Genomic DNA, 22542 nt, shown 5'->3' on the forward strand with positions numbered 1-22542 from the left:
GCGGGGGCCCGCGGCCTGCACGCGGCCGGGCCGGGCGGGGGCATGGAGGGCGGCACGGAGGGTGGCGCGGAACGCGGGGCCGGGGCGAACGCCGGCCAGCGCGTCATCCTGCTTCCAGGTAAGCGCGCTCCGTCCCGGGCCTGCGCGCACCCGCACCCGGGGCCCGCGCTCGGGCTGGACCCGCCCCGCACGCACGCGGAGCGCGCGTATACACGGCTGCGCGGGGCTCCCGGGCTCGGGCTAGACCCGCCCCGCACGCACGCACGCAGACCGCTCTTGTGCACGGCTGCACGGGGCTCTCGGGCTCGGGCTGGAGCCGCCCCGCACGCATGCAGACCGCGCGTGTTCGCGGCTGCCCGGGGCTCCCGGGCTCGGGGTGGACCCGCCCCGCACGCACGCAGACCGCGCGTGTGCACAACTGCACGGGGCTCCCGGACTCGGACTGGATCCGCCCCCGACGCACGCACGCAGACCGCGCGTGTCCGCGGCTGCCCGGGGCTCCCGGGCTCGGACGGGACCTCGCCGCGCGGGGGCGGGGCGGGGCGCGCGGAGCGGGGTGTCACGCACGCCCGTGGGGCAGGTTTCTCCGCGGCCCCGCTTCGGTGTTCCCGTGGATGACCACACCCGAGATGTGGGAGATTCCCCGTGTCACTGGGATGTGGGACGATGGCCCTGCTGGGTGCCCCATGCAGGTGGAGAGGAGTTCGGAAGTTCGGAAGCTGAACCACGCAGTCACTTTCCAGGAAGGAGCGTGTTCTGGCCTGACCGCTGAATGAAAAAGCAAAGAAAAAACCCGCCGCTCGGCTGACCTTGAGAGTTCCCATGAAATGCAGCCTTTCTTGCAGCAGATAATACTGGCAGTTTACTTCGCCAGTAAATTTATTTATTTTAAAAACTGGGTCCACGCCCCTCTTTCTGCCCAGTGTTCTCTGGCCTGTTCGGTGCCCTCGGGCTACCAGCGTTACAGCTGCTGGGGGGGAAGGGGGGGCAAACTGGGTGTCCCCACAGACTCAGCACCTCACTTGTGCTCGGCCTGTGCTCCTCTCTCTTAAACCATCTCTCTGGCCTAATCTAGATTGACGCTTTTTCGTGTTTTGTTGTTACTTTTTGGGTCACATCCTGTGATACTTAGGGCTTACGCCTGGCTTTGTTAAAGGATTTCTCCTGGCGGTGAACTGGTGACCATATGGGGTACCAGATATTGAACCCCGGTGGTCAATGCAAGGCAAGTGCCTTCCCCACTGTACCATCTCTCTGGCTTGTTAGGGTGCATATTGGGCATTATTGCATGAAAGTTTGTCATGAATATTTTATGTTCTGTTTATCACCCCCACTCGCTCTATACAGAGGCATATATGCATTTGAGCATTCAGCTCAGAGAGATTTTCTTGTGTCCACTTCTATAACCATTGCCTAGGTGAGGATGTAGAACTTTTCCAGCAAGGTCCTCATGCTGCTGTTCTGCAGACCCCCTCACCTTTACCCTGACTTTCATCATCAGAGATTCTTTTTGCCTCTTTGGATAAGTGTATGTTCCTTTATTGCTAGCCCCTCCCCCATTTCATTATTAAGTGCCTCTGATTTACAAGTACAGTGTGTTGCAGTGATTCTGTTTCTTGGTTTTTCATTGCTGTGTATATTGTATTGTATGAATGTTCACAATACATATCTCTTCTAATGTACATGGGTATTTAGAGTACCTCTAGTTTGACTATAGTGAATTGTATCTTCAAGAAAATTCTGTAATTTCACTGGAGTGTATACTGAAAAGTGGAATTGCTGACTTCCAGTGCTTTATGGTCAACTCTAATAGAGACAGCTAAACAAGTTTCTGAAGTGGTTGTACCAATTTACACTCCCATCAGTAATGTGTGAGGGCTCCTGTTGCATCGCTCTTTGCTAGAAATGTTGTTTGTTTGTTTGTTTGGGCTACACCTAACTGCTCAGAGGGCTACTGAAAGCCTTTTGGGGTGCGGGAGATTGAACCTGGGTCAGTTGCATTCAAGGCAAGGGCCCTACCCATGGTACTATCTCTCCAGCCCCTGCTAGATATGTTTATATAGTGAAATGGTTAATTCAAGGTTCCTGTAGAATCCAGCAAAGGGTTACCTGTATATATGGTTTCACTGGGGAAAAAAAATCTTTATTTGTCACATTCAGTCAATGAGATTTTTAGGTTAGGAACTCCTGATCATTTTTTCAGAATCAAGTACAGAATTGTTTTTCAGATACACGAAATGGTTGGAGATTGTTGGAATTTTTTATTTTGTTCTGTTTAATCAGCATTGACTTTTGAAGGGTGCTTGTATCCTCGTAGTGCTAAAATGAACACTTTCAACAAACAGAAACCTGAAATAAGAATTGATTGCACAGTTGAAACATGCAGGCCTAAAAGAGGGATTTCATCATCTTAGTTCTTCTTCAAAGCTGAAATGCTCTGTGACCCTTAGTACAGTGGAGGTTGAACAGATGGACAGGGAGAACCACATAGTCAGGAACTGGGAAGTAGACAGTAATCTGGGTGTTATCTGTTCCAGGTTCGATTCCTGGCACCACATTCCCCCTTCTTCCCCCCACCCCCACCTCTACCAGCATCCCCCCAGCATCATCAGGTGCTTCCCTGAAGACCCTTGAGTACTGCTGTGTTACTCTGGAGGTTCCCAGCATATAGGGTCCAAGCTATATCATATCTTCCAGCCTTTGTTCTGAATTGACACTCTAGTCAGTATCATTGCAGTTGGGGTCCCCAGAGAGATGGAAGCCTCCCTCCTCCAAAGAACTATAGTCAGGGACCAGAGAGATAGTACAGAAGATAGAGCTCTTGCCTTGCACACAGCCACCCAAGTTCTATCCCTGGCATCCCATATGATCTCCCCAGCATCACCAAGAATGATTCCCAAGTACAGGGCCTGGAGTAAATCCTAAACATTGCCGGATGTGGCCATCCAAAATGGAAAAGGGGGGGAGGGGGAAAGAAAGGAAGGAAGGACCATAGTTAGGTTGGCTCACTCACCTTGAGCTTCCTACTCTCCCTCTTGCCTGCTTGCCTTTAGTGTCACCTGCAGGTTTGAGGGTCCAAACACTAGTGGACCCTAGTGGAACAATAGGCCACCCAATTTTCAAACCTTATCTGTCACTGTCACTGTCCTCCCGTTCATCGATTTGCGCGAGCAGGCCCAGTAACATCTTCATTGTGACAATTGTTACTGTGTTTGGCATATCAAACACGTCAATGGGTAGCTTGCCAGGCTTTGCTATGCGGGCGAGATCCTCTCGGTAGCTTGCTGGGCTCTCCGAGAGGGGCGGAGGAATCGAACTCGGGTCGGCCAAGTTGGCCACTTGCAAGGCTAACGCCTTACCCACTGTGCTATCGCTCAAGCCCAAACCTTATCTGTATAACTGTTTATCATGTGGTACCTCTTGGAGAATCTATTTAGAATATTATATTAGGTCTCTTGGTCTCATGTTCATTTCTGGGGAAATGTCATGGATAAACACAGACTAGAAGTTGGAAAGGCAGGCTGACCTGGGGCAGGGCATGATTTTCATGATTTTAGAGATAGAGCCGCCTCCCATTTCTGTAGTGGGATGGTTTAAATATATCTGGAATATGGAGTACCATCCCATTTTCAGTTTTAATTATTATAAGACCATCAACATTTCTGCTTCTTAGAATGTGGTAGAAGTTTCCATCTGTCTCTGCTGCCTTAAATGTTAATGTTCAAGATACACACATACACCCACACACAAATTTAGTGCTAACCCTGGCTACGTTCAGGGATAACTCCTGAAGTTGCTTGGGAAAACACATGTAGCGCCAGGGATTTGAACCCGTGTTGGCCGCATGCAAGGCAAGCACCTTATCTCCTGTATTTTATCCTTAGGTTATATTTTAGTTAGGTTATATCCTTAGGTTATATTTTAATTATTTTTCTCTAGCCCATGTTTTGCAGTTTTCAGTTGTACTGAGTTGGAGTAAGTCTTAAACTGATGGGCAGTTGGAAACAAACCCATACATTATAGTGGGGAAGATTTATTGCTTTTGTTGGGTGAGTCCTATTACTTAGATATCTCCAAGGAAATGTTGAAACATTGGGAAACTCTAATGTTGTGTGAGGCAAAACAAAAAAAAAGGAAAGACAGAATTGATCTTAGGATCATTATAAAAATCACTTAGGTCTACTTACACTGCAAACATCCCTCAGTCAGCTCCTGGATTAAAAAACTCTTAGATCAAATTGGACTGCAGTTGGCATCTTCAGTTGTAAACATGTTTTGCAATAGTTATTCTCCTTTATTTCATGAAAGAACATGTTTAAAAGTTTTTCAGAAAAGCTATATTTTAAATTTAATTTTACACTAGTAGCATAATGGATATTAGGGCTGCGAGTAGAGGCAGCATTACTGGTGGTGGTTTAGGAGCCAGGGCCTACCTGCCTATTTCAGACATTCCAGACACAGGAAAGAACTTTTTATGTGACACTCTTTTTATCATAAGAAATAACATCAGGTTTTTCTCTCCAAGTGGGATGCCAAAATAGGTGTGAAAGCAATATATGAATACAATCTTTCAGAATTATATTTTAAAGCAGGTTTCTCATCTGTGGGACTTGGCTTCCTGTTGGACCCCTGGGATCGTCTCAGGGGGCAATAGGCGAAAAGTACTTCAGTGGGGGCTGCAGCAGGAAACTAGGAGGCCAGCCATTGGGACCGGAGGAACTCAGGAAGGAAACAAAGTCAGAAAAAAAAAGGTTGAGAAACAATGTTCTAAAGAATTTAATGCGTGAAACAAATTTGAGGAAAATTTAATTTTGTATTTAGTTATTGAGAAGATTTATAGTATTTTTGATTAGAGTTTTGTAGTGTTTTGTAAGTCCGCAAGAACCATGCCTTCTTGGGATGGGGGTAGGGGGGTGTTAAATTTAAGGTGGCAATGGAAGAATTACTAGAAACCTAAAAAATAACTTTTCTCCCACCCTGAGAAGCAAAACAACAAAGGAAATCAACAACAACAACAATTCTTTTCTTCCTTCTTTTTTATGTGGCATGGCGGGTGCTCATGGTTTATTACTAGTTCCGTGCTCAGGGAGCACTCCTCATGGTGCGCAGGGGACTGTATGTGGTGCTGGGGATGGAACCAGCCTCTGCTATGAACAAGGCAAGTATCGTAACTGCTGCCCTATCTCTTCATCCCACCCTTTCCTTTCTTTACCTAAACGCACATGGTTAAGCACAGAAGGAAGATTTAAGCTGATACTTTGTTCTTTGTCAAAACCATTAGTTTGTATGTATGTTTGTGTTTATAGACACATACACTGTGAACTAAAAACTTCCTTACTTTCGAAGAGATAATTCACGTGGGAGGAACCCGCACTTTACTTGGTCTGGCGAGGAAACCTGGCCAATTCTAGTGCTGATTTTAGACAACTGCTGAATAACTAAGCTGGGCTCCTTGGAAGGTAGGTCAGTTACTGCATCGTCTCCTGCAGGCTGTCAGCCGTGTGGGGAGTCTACGTTTCTGGCATGGAGCTTCTTCAACATTTTCCACGCAGATCTTAGGTCTGGCTTTGTACTTATGAGACGTTTATTGGTAGAAACCAGATCTTTCTCAGATGACCCTGGATCTGCTCGTCTTCCTATTTGAACACTTTCTGAAGTGGATGCACCTAATTGGTTGCCAGCTGGTATGATCAGGCTATTTCCAGACCCTGATCTTGTCCTGCTAGTAATTGTTCCCCAAAACCTGGATGCTTATACAGTGCAACTCATGACTCGCCATATTTATCCTTCAGGGTTAAAAAAAAAAGTATTCATATATATATATATATGTATGTATGTGTGTATATGTATATGTATGTATGTGTATATATACATATATATATATATGTGTGTGTGTTTAAGTAGTAACAGGGACTGCGTGACATTCCTCCCATCTTTGGTATGGTATTTGGTATGGTATTCCTCCCATCTTTAATATGGTATTAAGAAACCAGCAATTGATGAGCATTTTCTGGAGCCTGTCTGTTATCAGACACCTCACATTAGGTTTAAGCTGCTTGTTAGCTATTAGTTCTTAGACAGATAGCTTCCTCTATTTCCTCATCTTTACTGGGGCGGGTGGGGAGAAGGAATAATATTAATCTCCTGGGGTTACTGTCTGATGGTTCATAAGATCTATCTTGCACACTAGGCTCTTAGCCCTGGGCCTGGGACTGAATGGGTATTGAGCAAACTTTTGCTGCAAGAATAAATGTCCTACATTCCACTTCTTCCTGTAGTCTTTGTTTTTGCTTGCACTGCCCTTCCTTCGCTTCCTCTTCTTCTCAAACACTGCTTCTTCAAGGATGCATTCGACTTCCTTTCTATAATGCTAAGCCATTTGTTCCAGTCCAACTTCTCTTTCTCTGAATGTCCATGGTGTTGTGTCAGCCTGAACCCAGGCGCATTTATTTTGTGCCTTGGCAAATGCCTACTTAGCATTTAAACTCTGTCTCAAGTGCCACCTCCTCCAGGAAAGCTTTCCCAGGAGTGAGCAGGTTTTGTCATGCTTATTCAGTTTGCTTTCATTTTTTATAGAAATGCACATTGAGTTTCCATATGCCAAGAATGCAGGTGTCTTCTGAGTAGCTCCTGGTAGTTGGCTGTTCAGACGTGAACACCTTGGCCTTAGGTTCAATGCCAGACGTTGCCCCCAGCCTCTGATTTTTTTTGGCCCTTAATGTTTGTTCTTTACATTTTTTTAGAAGTCACTTTCTTTTCTAGGTCTGAGGGTTTGCTAAAGTGGAATGAGCTGCCGTTACAGGGTCAGACTTGCATGTTTTGCTGTCTGTTTTCCAGACTGGCTGGGGTCTCTAGCCAGAGCATTTGCTGAGGCTCCCAGCGGGGCTCCAAGGCTCTTCTCATCTCAGTTTGGACCTGTTAACAATTCATCTTGGACATTTAATTCTCTCCACCTCTTTCTTCCAGCTTTTAAAAACTAACTTTTCTAGAAGAGTATGCATGCCAATATAGAAATATTAATAATGCAGACAAATATAAAGGAGAAAAGAATTTGTTCATCATCTTGCTTTGCAGAAGAGGCAAATTTTTTTATCTTGTTTGGATCACAAAATGAACTCCAGGGTTCTTAATTTTTTCCTCATTTACCCCCATCCCAGTCCCTCATGTTTCTGCCTGTATTTCAGTATTTACCCTCACTTCATTTTTTTCTTCCTCTGATACTCACTGGGATGCTCAAGGTTATTTGGGTTATATCAGAGTACTCTGTGACTCTACTCGAGTACTTCTATATAGAGTCAGAAGAGAATGACTAGATTGATTTAACGATGAGCAAGGGGCTGTGAATTTTCTCTTAATTCTGCTCTCGAGAGAAATTCACAGGGACACAGAAAAGCTGACAGAGAGAAATTGTAGCTCACGGTATTCCAAATAAGAACTTTTCTTCCAAGGCTAGACAGGACACATCTGGGATGGAGTATTTTTAAGAGTGGACTGAAGCAGAAAATAGAAAGAGATGTAAGAGAAGGGCAGTAAAATCCACGCAACTAGTGAATACAGTTGCAAACTAGGATGTTTTTGAAAACTATTTGACTTCGGATTTTCCTTGTTGTGGTAGTGCTGGGGCTTGCTTCCTTTGTTGCCAGGTGGGGAGGTTACACTTTTGCCACATGGAGAGGTTTCACTTTTGATTTTAGGGATCACTCAGTGTTAAGGGGCTGTGTCTGGGGGAAGAATTCAGGGCCTCTCATACTCAAGGCCTGCTCGGAGCCACAAGCCAGGGCTCCTAACCATGAAGATGACCCTGATCTTTGGCGAATATCCCTTTAAATTGGGCATCATTCTGAATGGACCATGTGTAAAAACGACTGTTCCTTTGACATGGGGTCAGTGCACTCTGTGTTACAGAGCTGTCCGTACACCTTCAGGACTGCCATGTGGTTTTACAGATTCCAAAGTGTTGGCTGTATGATGGTGTGAGGGTGGGGTGCCAGAGAGCATGAGGATCTAGAACTTGGGTGCAGCACCAGGAGGATCAGAAGTTCTTTTTTTTTTTTTAAATTTTTATTAGTGAAACGCCATGAGGTACAGTTGTAGACTTACAAATTTTTGTGCGTGGGTTTCAGTTATACAATGATCAAGTACCCATCCCTCCACCAGTGCCCATTTTCCACCACCACGGGTCCCAGTATCCCTCCCACCCCCATCCCCCCCAATCCCACCCTGCCTCTGTGGCAGGGCATTCCCTTTTGTTCTCTCTCTCCTTTTGGGTGTTGTGGTTTGCAAAAGAGGCATTGATTGGCAATCGTGTTTAATCTATAGTCTACTTTCAGCATGCTTCTCCCATCCTGGGAGAATCCTCCCAACACCCTTTATTTGGTGCACCCTTCTCTATCTGAGCTCCCTTTTCCCCTAGCATGTGTGGCTGGCCTCTAAGCCATGGAGCAAAATTCCTGGTACTAATCTCGGCCATTCTTGGGTGTTAGTCTTCCATTTTGTTACTTTATGTTCCCCAGATGAATGCAGTCTTTCTGTGTCTATCCCTCTCTTTCTGACTCATTTCACTCAACATGATACTTTAGGACCAGAAGTTCTTCTCTGAACATTCACTTCCTCCCCTCACTCCAGTTGCCTTTACCTCATGGGGAAGAGGCTGCCTGTTCTCATCACTGGACTGGTACTGTTTTCAAGAGTGACCATGTGATCCCCTCCTGCAGTGTGCAAGGGTTCCAGGGCGTGGGGTACAAGAGAGGGTAGACACAGCAGAGCCAGAGGGTCACGTGTTGGCACTGCCATTTCTTCCCAGCATGAGGGAGCTCTCGCTGAAGCCTAAGCCATACGTGACGTGGCTTGTGCTGGCATACTGGTGTTTCCGTCCTGATGGCCTCAGACTGGATGGTACCTGGACATGGGGTTTATTTGAATAGTTGCCTTCAGGCTATAGTTTGGACTCTTCTCCATTTGCCTGAGGATTTTGTACTTTTTGTAGGTAGCCAGTCTTCTATATTCTACCAGGTTTTAGCTCCTGGATTTCATCTCCTGGATTTTCTCTTCTAGAGAGTGTAACTTTGCAAGTGCTCTTATATTGACACATGATGTTTATCATCACTATTTTTATGACTCAGAGAAGTCAATCTGTTTAATACTAAATGGAATAAAGTGTCAAAGACTGCAATTTTCCTGAGTCCTCCAGAGCCCGTGCTGTATGTCGAAGAGCTGTAGCATGCTCTCCGTGAGCTGCTGATTGAATGGTTCTGTCTGCCAGTGTGTGTTTGGGGGTGGGGGTGGGATGGAGGCCTGGGAAGAGCTGTGGTTCCCCTGAGTATAGACAATGTGATGACTAGGGACCAGACTCATCTTCTCTTCTGCACTTGAACCACCTGGTTGTTTTTGCGCATCCCAATTAAGCCTCATCTTTCCAGATGTTCCTAGTTTCCTGCTTCTTACATACTTCAAGAACTTTGCTCCATCTCTATTTGTTTCTGGCCTTTGTGGGTCTGAGTTGGGTGCAGATCTGATGTGTTCATCGATGTCTTCTTCAGAAACATGACTGTTGGTGGGGCCAACCATGCCAGAATGGAGATTTTATCCATTTATTTTCTAGTTAGGCCTGTTTTTAATGTTTCTTTAAGGCTTCATGATAGAATGATATTCTTAGAGAAACCCATTACTGGGAAACTGTTTTTCTAATGCAGACCTGCCTAACTTCCTTGGTTAAAACTAACTCCGTAGTGTTTGAGGAAGCTAGGAGTTCACCACCAGGGAAATGGCCCAGGTCTCTTTGATTATAGCACTCACATCTTGGGAAGGGGAGGCAGAGAATTACTGAAGTTAGCATTCCTGGAAGCAGCGAATCACTTGGAAATGATGCGGACTTTCTTGCATTCTCTGTTCTTGTGTCCTAGCAATGTTTCCAAGGAGCTACCTCTGCCTATGATGCAGAAGGCAGCCAGGGACCTCCACATATTTCCAATGGCTGAAGTATAAAGAAAGTGAACCTCTTTGGGTTACAACTTTGCTTGAGCATGAAAGTGCTAATTTCTCCCCTCCAGCCCCACCCCATTGGATATTCAGAAGCCCAGAGAGCCATGCTGTTGTTATCTAAAATGAATGTGGGGGCTGCTTTGATACTTCTTTTCTCCATCTGACACTGTGTATATGTTTCTCAGAGCGTATCTGCTGTGTGCTAAGTCATACCGGGTTGTGAACAGATGACCACTGCTTCCAGTCATGGGAAAACTTGACTGGCAAAGAGCAAAGAACCTGTTCCCTCTCCCTCTCCCTCCCCCTCCTGCTTCCTCTCCCTTCTCCTCCCGCTTTCACCCACCCCCCCCACACTTCTTATATCTTCAAGCTTTAAATGATGCAAAACTTGTCTTAACCAAGACAGGATTAAGAAAAAAAGCTGTCAAGCTTAACAACTGACTAGTAAATAACTTCATATCACCTGTCATACACCCTGACTATAGTTTCAGGTGAAAAATCTTATTCTGCATTGGCTGGTATACTGACTGCTTGATGATGAATTTTGCAAGAGTACAAAGTGGTTAAATCTGTACATTGAGATTTCACTGTGTGCCCAAATTTTTAAGCACTCCAAAGTCAAAGCAACTTGGAGTCTGCTTTGTAGCTTTGTGTAGGTAGGATATTGTCATCTCTACAGAAGATCTGTTTTCTTGCTATCAATCAAACTTGACTTTTACTGTTTTAATCACTGTATGCTTCTTGGATCCCACATTAAATGTCTCTCATTCTTTTATATGTTTCTCGGTCCTGCCCTTTCTCCTTTCCACTTTCCTCTGCTCCTCCTTCCTCTTTACTTGACGTCCTGCCCTGGCAGTGTGGGATGCTGGGTGGATTGCAGTGTGAGCAACTGATAAATAAATGGCTCTTGTATCCTTGAAGCGGAGGGGGAGGGGACAGATGGGTTTGAGACGTTTGCCATACTAAGATAATGATTGTTCTTCAGAGCTGCAGTTATTTTTTTGAGTTAAGAAAGTGGAACTTGAAATTAAGTTCCTCTAATAATGTAACTGTTTAAGATCATTTCCTATGTCTAAATCTTGAATCCACATGTAGTTGAATAACTCTTTGACCTTGGTCAGGTTTCTTTGGGTAAATTTCTCATCTAAAAAAATACTGGAATTAAAATAGAATTAAAACTACCTCAGAGAGATGGTATGAAGATTATACTATGTAACCTTTATAAGGGGCATTTCTAGTATATTGTAAATGTCTGGTAGGTACATTTTAGCTATCACTAAATTTTATTGAACCTAATTTTCTTTTGGTCACTGTATGTTTTCTTTGAAGTTCAAATGTCAGGGATGTACAGTCTGAGTTTTGTTTGTTTTGTAGGGGAGACATTCAGATAAAGATGGTAAACAGATGGAAGATTTGCTGCTAGAGTTAATGTAGACAAGTGGGACAAAGCACTGGATTTTTATAGAGAACACAGAGACCATAAGAAAACTACTTTGAGTTGCTTAGATATAAGAAATTATAGTTGTAGAGCTTGAGATCATTGAGATGCTTTTGATATATTGACTCTAAAATGGCCAGAAAAACTTAGGACTGCTTCTGATTTGTCCAAAGTTTTCCTGTTTTCATAAAAACTGTCTTTTAATGAACATGATTTTTGTTATTTTTTTAAACATAAAAAATGGTTGAAAGGAGAAAAATATAAAAATTCTCTTAAAAGGTTGAATCAAAATCTTGTTTTCAATCATAGTTTTAGAGGGAACTGTTTCATATGACTAGGTTTTCTAGACAAATTGTTTGCTTTACTTTCCATTTCTTATTGAGCTCTTTCTAAATTTGAATAACATTTGTTTAGCTTTTATTGAGTGTATACTATGCTCCAGAAGCTCTGTTGTCTGCTTACTTAAGTATATTTTAACTTCTTAACTTGTACCTTAATTTTTTCACATAAAATGCTTAATGAATTGATTTTCAGAAAAGGATCTATTAACCCTGATTTAATCTCTTGTATAGCTAATTGTTAGGACTGTAGGTAAATCTGTGCTTGGAATATTCGACTTCGTATTTTAATCTTATTATTCCCTTCATATTCTTTGGTCTTCCATATAATTGGAAAGGAAATGTTATTAACTAAGTGTTTATTGCATACATGTTCCAGATATCTTTACATAAATTATATTTTAGCCTAATTAAACCTAATAACATAATAACTAATAAGTCTATTTAAAAACAGTAGCACAGGGAGGTAGAATATCTCTCCCAGGATCACCCCTTTGAGTGAGGGGAGGATTTGGGGTTAGAGTATGGAGTCTGTCTGACTCCTGATCTTTGTGCTTTCTGTATTAGCATTATTAAAAAAATATAAATAAATTTAAAATAGTTAAAAATGGACTCAGAGATAACTTTTACCTATACTTGCATTTTCTTTTTTTTTTTCCGGATACTTATTTATTCTAAAAGCAGGTTTTAAAAAAGAAAACAAAACAACTTCGCTATTTAACTGTACTAAATGTAAGTAAAAGTTAGAAAAATGATGGAGCATCCCAAGCCGGTGGAAACTAGTCCATGGGATGACGCAAAGCATTTCAAATTTACATGAAAACTTGAAACTCTTTAACTTTGATAGAGCTTTTAATTTATAATCACTATTGGTTTTATGGCCCTAAGGCAGGTAAGACTGAGGACTTTATCAGAAGTATTCATAGCAGTGTATTTTTTTCCCCTCTTAGTGTAAACCTTCAAAACCTGATGGTGGTAAATCCACCCCTCCATAAAAGTAGTGAAAACATTGACAGAGATGGCCAAAATCAACTCTTTCAGAGCTCTTGAAGTTGGCCAAAGGCTTCCAACAAGCTAAGGAGTGTTTATCCAGGAAAAACTGCTGAGTCTCATGAAGTGGGTTTGTGGCCTTGGACTTGAACTGCTCCCATCTCCTCCTCCTCAGGTCTGCAGTAACCTTGAAAACCAGCAGCCCCGCAAGTGTGGTACTTGTAAAAGTCAGCCGCTGTGCAACCACCAAATGGGGCAGGCCTTGTTTGGAGCTCCTCAGAGGGCCCCAGAGCATTGTCCCTATGTGACCCCTCTCAGGTCCCTAGAAAAACTCCCTTTCTAGGGCATTATTGTCATTTGATCTGATTTGGCGCTTAGAATTTTTGTGGGAAAAGCCCTTTCCCCAGGGTTGTTCCTCAAAAAGAGTGAGTTGCAATTGTTTAATATTACAGCTGCAGAGGAGGCAATGCCAGTCAGGCAAGTAAGAACCTAGCCAAAATAGGGAAAAGGAGCAGAAGAAATGGCACAGCAGGTTGGGTGAGGTGCTTTGCCTTGCTCACACCTTAACTGTATTTGGCACCTTACCCAGGCTTGATCCCTGGCATCTCATATAGCTTCTAAGTATATATGGTTCTGTAGTACAGAGCCAGGAGTAAACTATGAGCACAGCCAGATGTGGCCCAAAACATCTTACCCCCACCAGGTGTGGCCCAACCCCCCCCCTCACCCCTCACACTCCCACCACCATCAGCGCCAATCACGAATCACGACCATCCTGTTATTCGTCGATTGCCTCGAGCAGGCCCCAGTAACGTCTCCTTTATCCTATCCCTGAGATTTTTAAGAAAGTGCTATATTCAAGGCTCTTTAGGAGAATGAGACCCATCATTGTTACTGGTATTTGGCATATTGGGTACGCCACGGGGAGTTTGCCAGACTCTGCCATGTATCAGCTCCAACAACAAAATAAAGAAGCAGAAAGAAAATGAAAAAGATAAATAAAGATAAGTTGTCCATAGGAGTTTTGAAAAGTTTTGATACATTCCCAGGGAATTAGAAGGTTATGCACCTACTAAGGGCTGAGTGCCTGCTTGGAGAAGAAAGCTTGAGAGGACCCTGGTGGCTCACTAGTGCCCTACTTTATTAATTAATTATTTATTTTTATGAAGGAATACTGCTATTTATTCAGCCACTGATAAGGCTGATTGAATTGGGCATGAACACCTTACTTTTTTTTTTTCATTTTTTATAATTTTATTCATTGAATCACTGAGAGCAGTTACAAAGCTCTTTTGGGTTTAAGTCTCAGTCATACAATGAAACACCCATATCTTCACCAGTGCCTATTCACCGCCAAAAACCCCAGTATACCCCCATCCCACACCCTCCCCCTACCTGTGGGGCAGATGATTTCCACATTACTCTCTCTCTACTTTGATTACATTCAATATTTTGACATCAGACCTACCATTAGTATTTGGGGTTTTACCCCAACACTCAAATCTGCTGAAAAGGCAACCGTAGACAATTTGTTTTCTATTGCTGGTTATGAATAACATATGATGTCATGTGATTGCAGTAGTGGCCATGTGATTTTGAAATTCTGAAATTTTAACAATTAAATCTGGAGGGATTTCTGCCAAAACCTGCTGTGTTCCGAGATTTGTTCCTGAGTCTCTTGGATCATGGCCGTTAAGCAGCTTGAACAGGAGCTAGAGAGGCCATTCGTGGGTTGTGACTTGGGGTCTCATTGGGGTGAGGCCCCTGGTGTCTCATCACTGTGGGCCCAAACCTGACTGTCCAGTGGCCTCTAGAGGATGGTGGCCACCAGGCCGCCAGGGGGAACAGGCCAAGGCACAAAACCTATTCCCACCTGGGGTGGCCCAGCACCAGTAACCTACTGCAGGGACCGGACTCATTTCTGCCAAAAGCTGCTGAGTTCCGAGATTTGTTTCTGAGTCTTTGGGATCATGGCCATTAAGCTGCTTGATCAGGAGCCAGAAAGGCCGTTTGTGGGCGGCGACTCAGGGTCTCGTTGGGACGGGGAAGAAAGTGCCCTACTTTTAGCATACAAGCAAGCAATAAATCAAAACTGAGCCAGACCTTTTAATGGCTGTGTCTAAGCATATCCCAACACAGATACAGAATTACCCAGCTAAGACAGAACTTTTAGTTTGTTTTGGGGGCCATACCCAGCTGTGCTCAGAGTTTACTGCTGGCTGTGTTCAGGGGTCGCTCCTGTGGTGCTGGGGTTGGAACCCCACGTAGACTGCATGTCGGACAGGCGCCATATTCCCTATTTACTAGCTTAAAACATTTTAGGATATCTCAGACTAATTGTTAACTAAACGCTAACAGTCAAGACATCTGTGGTTGCATACTATAGGAATAGACTTTTCACAGTTATCATCTAAATGACATTTAACCAACAGTAACAACTACAAAGACAACAAAAAGTATTAATAACAAACTTGGAGAAACGAGGAAAGGGAGTCTGATTTCCACAATTGCCACATTTGTATTATGCTATATATAATATCCAGGTTATCCTTTCCTGATGTAGTATCCTACACCACAGAGATACTACACCAGGAAAGGCTTTTTCCTTGCATGTAGCCAACATGGTTTGATCCTCTGTGGTTCAGTCTTCAACACCACGTATGGTCCCTTGAACCCTGTTGTGAGTGATCCCAGAGTACAGATACACTGCAAGCCCTGACCTTAGCCATGTGTGGCCCCCAAACAAACAAATTCAAACAAATAAAATATCCCATTTTCAGGGTGAAGCTGTAAGATTTATGAAACAATAGGAAAGTCTGACTCTTAAACACTCAGAGAAAGGCAGCCAATGATGATGGTGCCCAGATGCTGGGACTTATTTTATAATGATTTAATTGGCTATTCTAAATATACTTATTGTACAAGCAAATGAAGTTGAAAGAATTATGGTATCTCAATGAAATCTCAAAATATAGTTAATCAATAAAAGGTAAAGGTAAAGGCCCTCCCATTGATCGTCGATTTGCTCGAGCGGGCCCAGTAATGTCTCCATTGGAGACTTTGTTGTTACTGTGTTTGGCATATCGAATACTCTCGGTAGCTTGCCGGGCTTTCCGAGAGGGGCGGAGGAATTGAACTCGGGTCGGCCATGTTGGCCGCTTGTAAGGCGAACGCCCTACCGCTGTGCTATCGCTCCAGCCCATCAATAAAAAGAAATTATAAAATTTTGAAATTGAAAGTTAAATGAAAATTGAAGTAAAAAATTCACTAGCTGACTCAATAAAGTTGAACTGACAGAGGAATGAAATAGCAAACATGAAGACAGATAATCGGGTTATCCAGCCTGAGGAACTGAAAGAAAAGGAATGAAGAAAACTGCACATACTCTGAGAGACCTATAGGATACCATCAAGTATATCAACATATGTATAAGGGGAGTCCCAGAGAGGAAGAAGACAGAAAAGGGGACAAAACGGATATTTGAAAAATGATTGACTGACTTCTTCTCATCTCTGATGAAAAACATAATCAGAACATTAGAGACTCAGCCAAGACCAAGGAGAATAAAGTAAAAGAATTTCATGACTGTACATATCATGTAGTAAATCTCACAGAAGACATAGAATCTTGAAAAGAGTAAGAGAGAAAAAGACTCCTCAGAAGAGACCTATAAGAAGATTATCAATTGACTCATTAGAAACCAGAGTGCCAGAAGTGGGATATCTTGCAATAAGAACTATGTGTCTGTCAAAGATCTCTCCTTCATAACCAAGGGAGAAGCTAAGACATACCCACATAACAGAAAACTGAAAATTTATTACTGAAAATTTTAAAGTTGGTATTAATCTGAACTATACTATTTTAAGTGAAGATATTAATTGTAACTCCCAGCACAGCCACTAGAAAATAACCTCCTACAAAGTAGAAAAAGAAATATTAAGGGAATTAAAATGGAGAACTAGAAAATGTTTACTCTTTTCTTTTTGAGTGGGGAGAGAGTCACACCTGACGGTACTCAGTTGTTACTTCTGACTCTACTCAAGGATCACTCCTGGAGGAATTTAGTGGGCTGAAGATCGATAACGTGTAAGGCAAGTGCCCTACCTGCTGTGCTATTGCTCTGGCATAAAAATATCTACTCAATACAGAAGAAGGCAGTAATAGGGAAATAGAACTAAAAAATTCTAACATGTAAAAAAAATAGTTAAATGAAAGACATAAATTCTATCTCATCATAACTACATGATATCTAAACACATTAAGTATTTTCATTAATAGGCAGAAACTGAGAGAATGAAGGCAGGAAGGAGAAACTGATCCAACCACATGCGATGTGCAAGATAGACACTTTAAATTCAGAGACATGAAAAGAATCAAAAAGATAGCACACAAAGAGTTACCAAAATGACTGACTGTATGGTCAGATAAAATAAGCTTCAAGGCCAAAAATATTAATAGGCACGCAGAATAATATGTTAACGATAACAGTGTTAGTTATTAGGAAGATATGACAGTGATATGTGCATCTAGTAAGATTCCAAAATACCTGAACCCTAAACTGTCAAACTTGAAGAGAGATTTAGACAACTGAACAGTAATACTAGTGGGAGATTTTAAATAATTACTTTCAATTGTGAGAACAACTAAGAAAATCATTAGGAAACATAACTTGAATAACAAGATAAATCAATTAGACGTAAGTAACAGCTATGGAACATTCCACTCAGCAACAATGCAATACACTTTCTTTTCAAGTTTACATAAAACATTCTCCAGAGCAGACCTGTTCTAGGCTATAAAACAAGCCTCAGTAGATTGGAAAGTAGTAAAAGTAAATAAAATGTGTTCTCCAATAATGAGAAGGCAATAAGAGAAGGATGTGGAAGAACATTGACAACACTCTCCTAAGTAGACAGGGGGTCAAAGAAGAAATTACAAAGGAAACTAGAAAACATTTTGAAATGAATGAAAATGTAAAAAGATATCAAAAACATATGATATAGTGATAGAACAGTATTTATAGTAAACACTGCTGTACATGCCTATTTTTTTTAAAAAGGAGAGAAAGCTCAAATTATAGCCAAGTCTTTCACTTAAGAAACTAGAAAAAGAGGAGCAAACTAAAGCATGTTGAAGGAAAGAAAAAAGAATATAGCATAAATAACAAGAGAATAGAAAATCTATTCTCAAGAGAATAAGCAGTGACACTTAACATGGCCCTTTTGAGAAGATCAACAAATTTGGAAAATCCTTAGCTGGACAGACCAAGAAAGAAAGAGAGAAAACTGAAATTACTAAAATGAAAGATGGCTCATCACTACTGTTCCAACAACAAAATAGATTATACATGAGATGAAATAGATAATTTCCTTGAAAGTCAGTAACTACCAAAGCAGACTCAAGGTAATCTAAATAGAACGATAAGTAAAAATACTAGTTTTGTAAAATGTAAAATAAAAGCCCATACCCATAACACTGGTGGTAGGTGTGGAATTGGGATGCTGTGTGCCTGAAGCTCAGTTATTGGCAGTCTCATAAACCATGGTATTTAGGTAAGAATGTTGGGGTCGGGGGAAACCCTACTCCCAAATAGCTGCATGGGTGAATTATCCATGCATTGAACAAATTAATACCAATCATTTATGTGTTTTCCAAAAAAGAAAAAAAGAATGTTTTCTAGCTTATTCTGAGAAATTGCTAGCATCTTTATACCAAAACTAGAAAAAGACTTCATAAAAAAAAAAACTATAGGCAGATATCCTTATAGATATCTGATTCTTATAGAGTCAGAAATCCACGAAAAGTAGTAAATGAAGCCCAGAAGTATATAAACAGATTAGACACCATGGCCAAATGGGATTTGCCCTAGATATGCAAGGTTCGACATATAACAATTAATGTCATGTGTGTAAATAAAATGAATACCAAGAGTCATATTATTATCTCAATAACCACAGGAAAAACAGAAAGTCAAATATTCTTTCATGATAAAACACATTCAACAAATCAGGAAGAGAACTTTCTCAGTTTATAAAGGGTCACTTTCAAAAACCCATGGCTAACATAATACACATTTCAGATGAAATCCTTTTACATGTTAAAATGGGATATGTATAAATCAAATATATTATTAAAGTGTATTTTATCTCTTTTGATGTGGCCGCTAAATTTTTGAATTACCTATGTGGTTAAAATTTGTATAATGCACTTTATTTCTGTTTGACAGTGTAGTTCTGAAACTAGGGCTCAAAACCCTGACAGATCTATTCCCTGAGCTGCAGGAGCAAGTTGATTGGTTAGGATGGAGCTTAAAAATTGATGGTCTGGGGTCAAGAAGTAGGCATGGCAGATGAAGGGATGTATTGCATATAATCTTTCTGTAGAAGAAGTGGCTTTTTTTTTAATTTACAATTTTCACTGTTGCAGAGCCTAAGAAAGTACTTAAACTGATAGTTGGTATAAAGGAAGGGAAAGGTATAAGAAAGATTGAAGCAGAAGGTGTTTATTACTAAATGCTTATTTATTCCGGCATCTGGTATTTGCTGCATCCTGCTATGAATTCATAGAGTTTAGCAAGTGAAAGACATTTTAATGAGGACAGAATCATCCAACACTAAAACAATTGTGTGAGATGCTCCAGGGGACTTGGGAAGCAGAGTGGAGTCTTGGCAGTGAGTTTTTGGTTGACAGACTTTTCTTTTTTCTTTTTTTTTTTAAGTTATGCAAGGAAAGATTTACATACTTTTTTGTTTTTGTTGTTTAGGGATTATTGATATATTTGAAGTCTGTATGGTATGTAAAATCCCTTAATTTTTAAATATTGGTGCATCACATGAATTTTCAAATGCACATCAAATAAAACCCATCTGTGGTCTAGGTGTGGCCTTGCTGAGGAGCTCAACTACAGATTTAGCTGATGTCACACATTGTCACACACTGCCCTCCCTTTGTTCATTGATTTGCTCGAGTGGGCCCAGTAACGTCTCCATTTTGAGACTTGTTGTTACTGTGTTTGGCATATTAAATACATCACGGGTAGCTTGCCAGGCTCTGCTGTGTGGGCCGGATACTCTTGGTAGCTTGCCGGGCTCTCTGAGAGCAGAGGAGGAATCGAACTCTGCTCGGCAGGGCTGGCTGTGCGCAAGGCAAATGCCCTATCGCTGTGCTATGGTGTGATTTCTTTGACTCTGTGGCTATCAGAGCAGAAACTTAACAACCAGGTTGGGGAGAAATCTCAAAGAGTTGACACTTATGTTTTGCTTGCAGGTTCAATCCCTGTTGAAAAGGAAAAAAAAATCTTACAATGTGTCTATAAGGTTTTAGAGTCCCCATTTTTCATCTAGAAGCTGTTACTATCTACCTGTGTGTTTGAGTTAGTGTCTTTACTGTAACATCCCCAAACTCCATATGGCTAGGGACTGGATGGGCTCATTTTTAATTAAAACTACTAATTGATAAATGAATGAAGAGAGCAGAAAGGTTAGTTTTGACAGGGACGCTATAGTTAATGAGAGGCAAAATAGTGTAAGTAGAGCATCTCATTTAGAATTCTATGTTAGAAGGATTCAGTCAAACGGCAAATTGTTTTGTCTGAATGATGAGAAAAAAGATGACTTTTCTCCTAAATGGGCTTCAGTGTTATCGGGGCTGTGGTGTCTCAGCATATTTTAGAAAACCCTGGCATTTTCAGCAGAATACATTAATGTCAGTATTTGTACTTAGTAATTCCAGTTTTTTTTTCTTTTGACATTTTAGGCTATGCAAATTCTCTGGACTTCCAGCTTTTCTAGGAAAAACAGAAACTCTGCTTTCCTCACAGAATTATTAAAATATATGTTTTTTAGACCTTGGGTCTTTGTTCATTTTAAAAATTTAAATTCTGGGGAAATGTGAAAACTGAAGGAGAACTGGCAAGAAATACTAGAACCAAAGTTTTCTATTGGAACAGAAGGAAACAAACAAACCAAAAAAGAGGTAATCCCTCAGTTTAACTTGAAGGATGTACTGTGGAACTGAAATAATCTAAAGGATCTATAGCTGCCATAGAGAGATTACCTTTTCTACGCCTTGAGACAGTTTTTTTTTTTAATGTGATGCTTGAAAAGTTATAGTCAGCAGGGAGGAAAAGCAGAGAAAACCACAACCTGTTTCAGATATTTTTTTGGGAAAAATTTTGAATAGTACTAAATTTCATTTTCATAAGCAGTATAAAGAAAACATGCTAGAAGATGCTTAAAATTGAGTCTGTGTGGTTCTGTTCTTCTTACGTTCTCAAATGACAAAATGATAGCTATGAAGAGCAAACGGGTGCTGGTAGGTGTTTCAGAATGGGGTAAAGCGTTCCATCAGTGTTCATTCTGCATGGTGAAGCTTTGTCTTGGAGCATAAACATGTAGTATTGTTCATTCCTCTTTCTCCTTCCATCAATATGGTACAAGCGTCTTTAAGCTTGGCAGGATTCTTTGATATTGACAGAACCATTTGTTTTGTTTTGTTTAATTTTTTTAAAAATAGTTTTTATTAAAAGAGATTTCCTTAGAGAAGTGTGAGAGGACATAAAAGGAGAAATACATTTTCAAGAGAGAACATAGGCTTCTCCAGAGAGGATAAAAAGCTTCATTTCACCTTAAAAAATAAACAAACTCGTATTCATGTTGCCAAGCACGATGCTGTCTCCCTTTTACTTTTAATCGACTTGTGTGTTCATGTTTACAGTACGTTCCTCTTCAGCAGTACATAATTTTATCTTGCTATTCTAGCCAGCTGACAATTTCTGCCTTTAATTGGGGCATACAGACCATTTATGTTGAATATGATTTTTGATGTGATTAGGTTGGAGTCTGTCATTTTGCTGTTTGTTTTTTGTTTATCTCTTCTGTTCTTCATACTTCTTTTACTCCCTTGCTGCCTTCTTTTGGATCCAGTGGTTTTTTTTTTATGATTCCATTTCACATCCTTTGTTGTTTTGTTAGTGATGGCATTTTTGTTTTGTTTTGTAAATTAAGTAACTTTCTTTTAACATATTGCATTTTAAAAATACGTGACTTATAATTAAACGGTCACCTCTAACTTCAAATTATAGCAGATAGCATACCATTTTACATCTAGTACTAGGCCACCTTCTCTCCCCTTCCAGGCTTTTGTTTGGAGTTTCATGTGTTTTATTTATACATGTTATAAACCTCAGAGTTATCTTTGCTTAATCAAGAATTTTTAAAGAGATCTGAATTATTATAAAAAGTTTTATTTTAAACCTCAGCAGTCACCATTACCAGTATTCTTCATTCCTTTGTTTAGAATCACATTTTCATCTAGTATCATATTCCTTCTGCAAAAAGGACTTCTTTTAGCATTCCTGGTAGTATGAGTCTGTGGGTGATTATTCCTTTTAGTTCTTGTATGTCTGAAAAACTGTATCGCCTTCATTTTTCAAGCATTTTTTCTCTAGGATCATCATATTGTATTTTAATGCTTTAAAGATGTTTTTCCATTGTCTCTGGGTTTGAGTTTCCAACAAGAAGCTTGTCATTTTAAGCTTCGCTCTCTGTATATGATGTATTCCACCCCCCTCATGTGTCTGCTTTTAAGATTTTTTTATTACTGATTTTGAACTGTTGGTCTTGATATATAGCTTTGTTTTTTATTTATTGTAGTTTTATTTCTGTTTTTGTTCTGAGTTCATTAAACTTTTTTGGATGAATAGATATACAGATTTCATCAAATTTGAAAATATTCAGCAGTGCTTTCTTCAAATATTTTTTCAATTTTCTACCTCATTTTTAGAAATTCCAATTG

General features: G+C 41.0%; 1 protein-coding gene across 2 annotated transcripts in view; it reads left to right on the forward strand.

The window, feature by feature from the left end:
- The first annotated feature begins 18 nt into the window (after positions 1-18).
- Positions 19-22542, forward strand: part of RNASEH2B (ribonuclease H2 subunit B) — a 75386-nt gene continuing 52862 nt past the window's right edge. For both annotated transcript variants that reach the window (XM_056132910.1, XM_056132909.1), the window contains exon 1: positions 19-118. In XM_056132910.1, coding sequence (XP_055988885.1) covers positions 43-118 — 76 coding nt within the window. In that variant the 5' untranslated portion in view covers positions 19-42. The remainder of the gene's footprint in view (positions 119-22542) is intronic.

Source organism: Sorex fumeus, unplaced genomic scaffold, assembly GCF_029834395.1.
Source record: "Sorex fumeus unplaced genomic scaffold, SorFum_2.1 ptg000095l, whole genome shotgun sequence".
Taxonomy (NCBI): Eukaryota; Metazoa; Chordata; class Mammalia; order Eulipotyphla; family Soricidae; genus Sorex; species Sorex fumeus.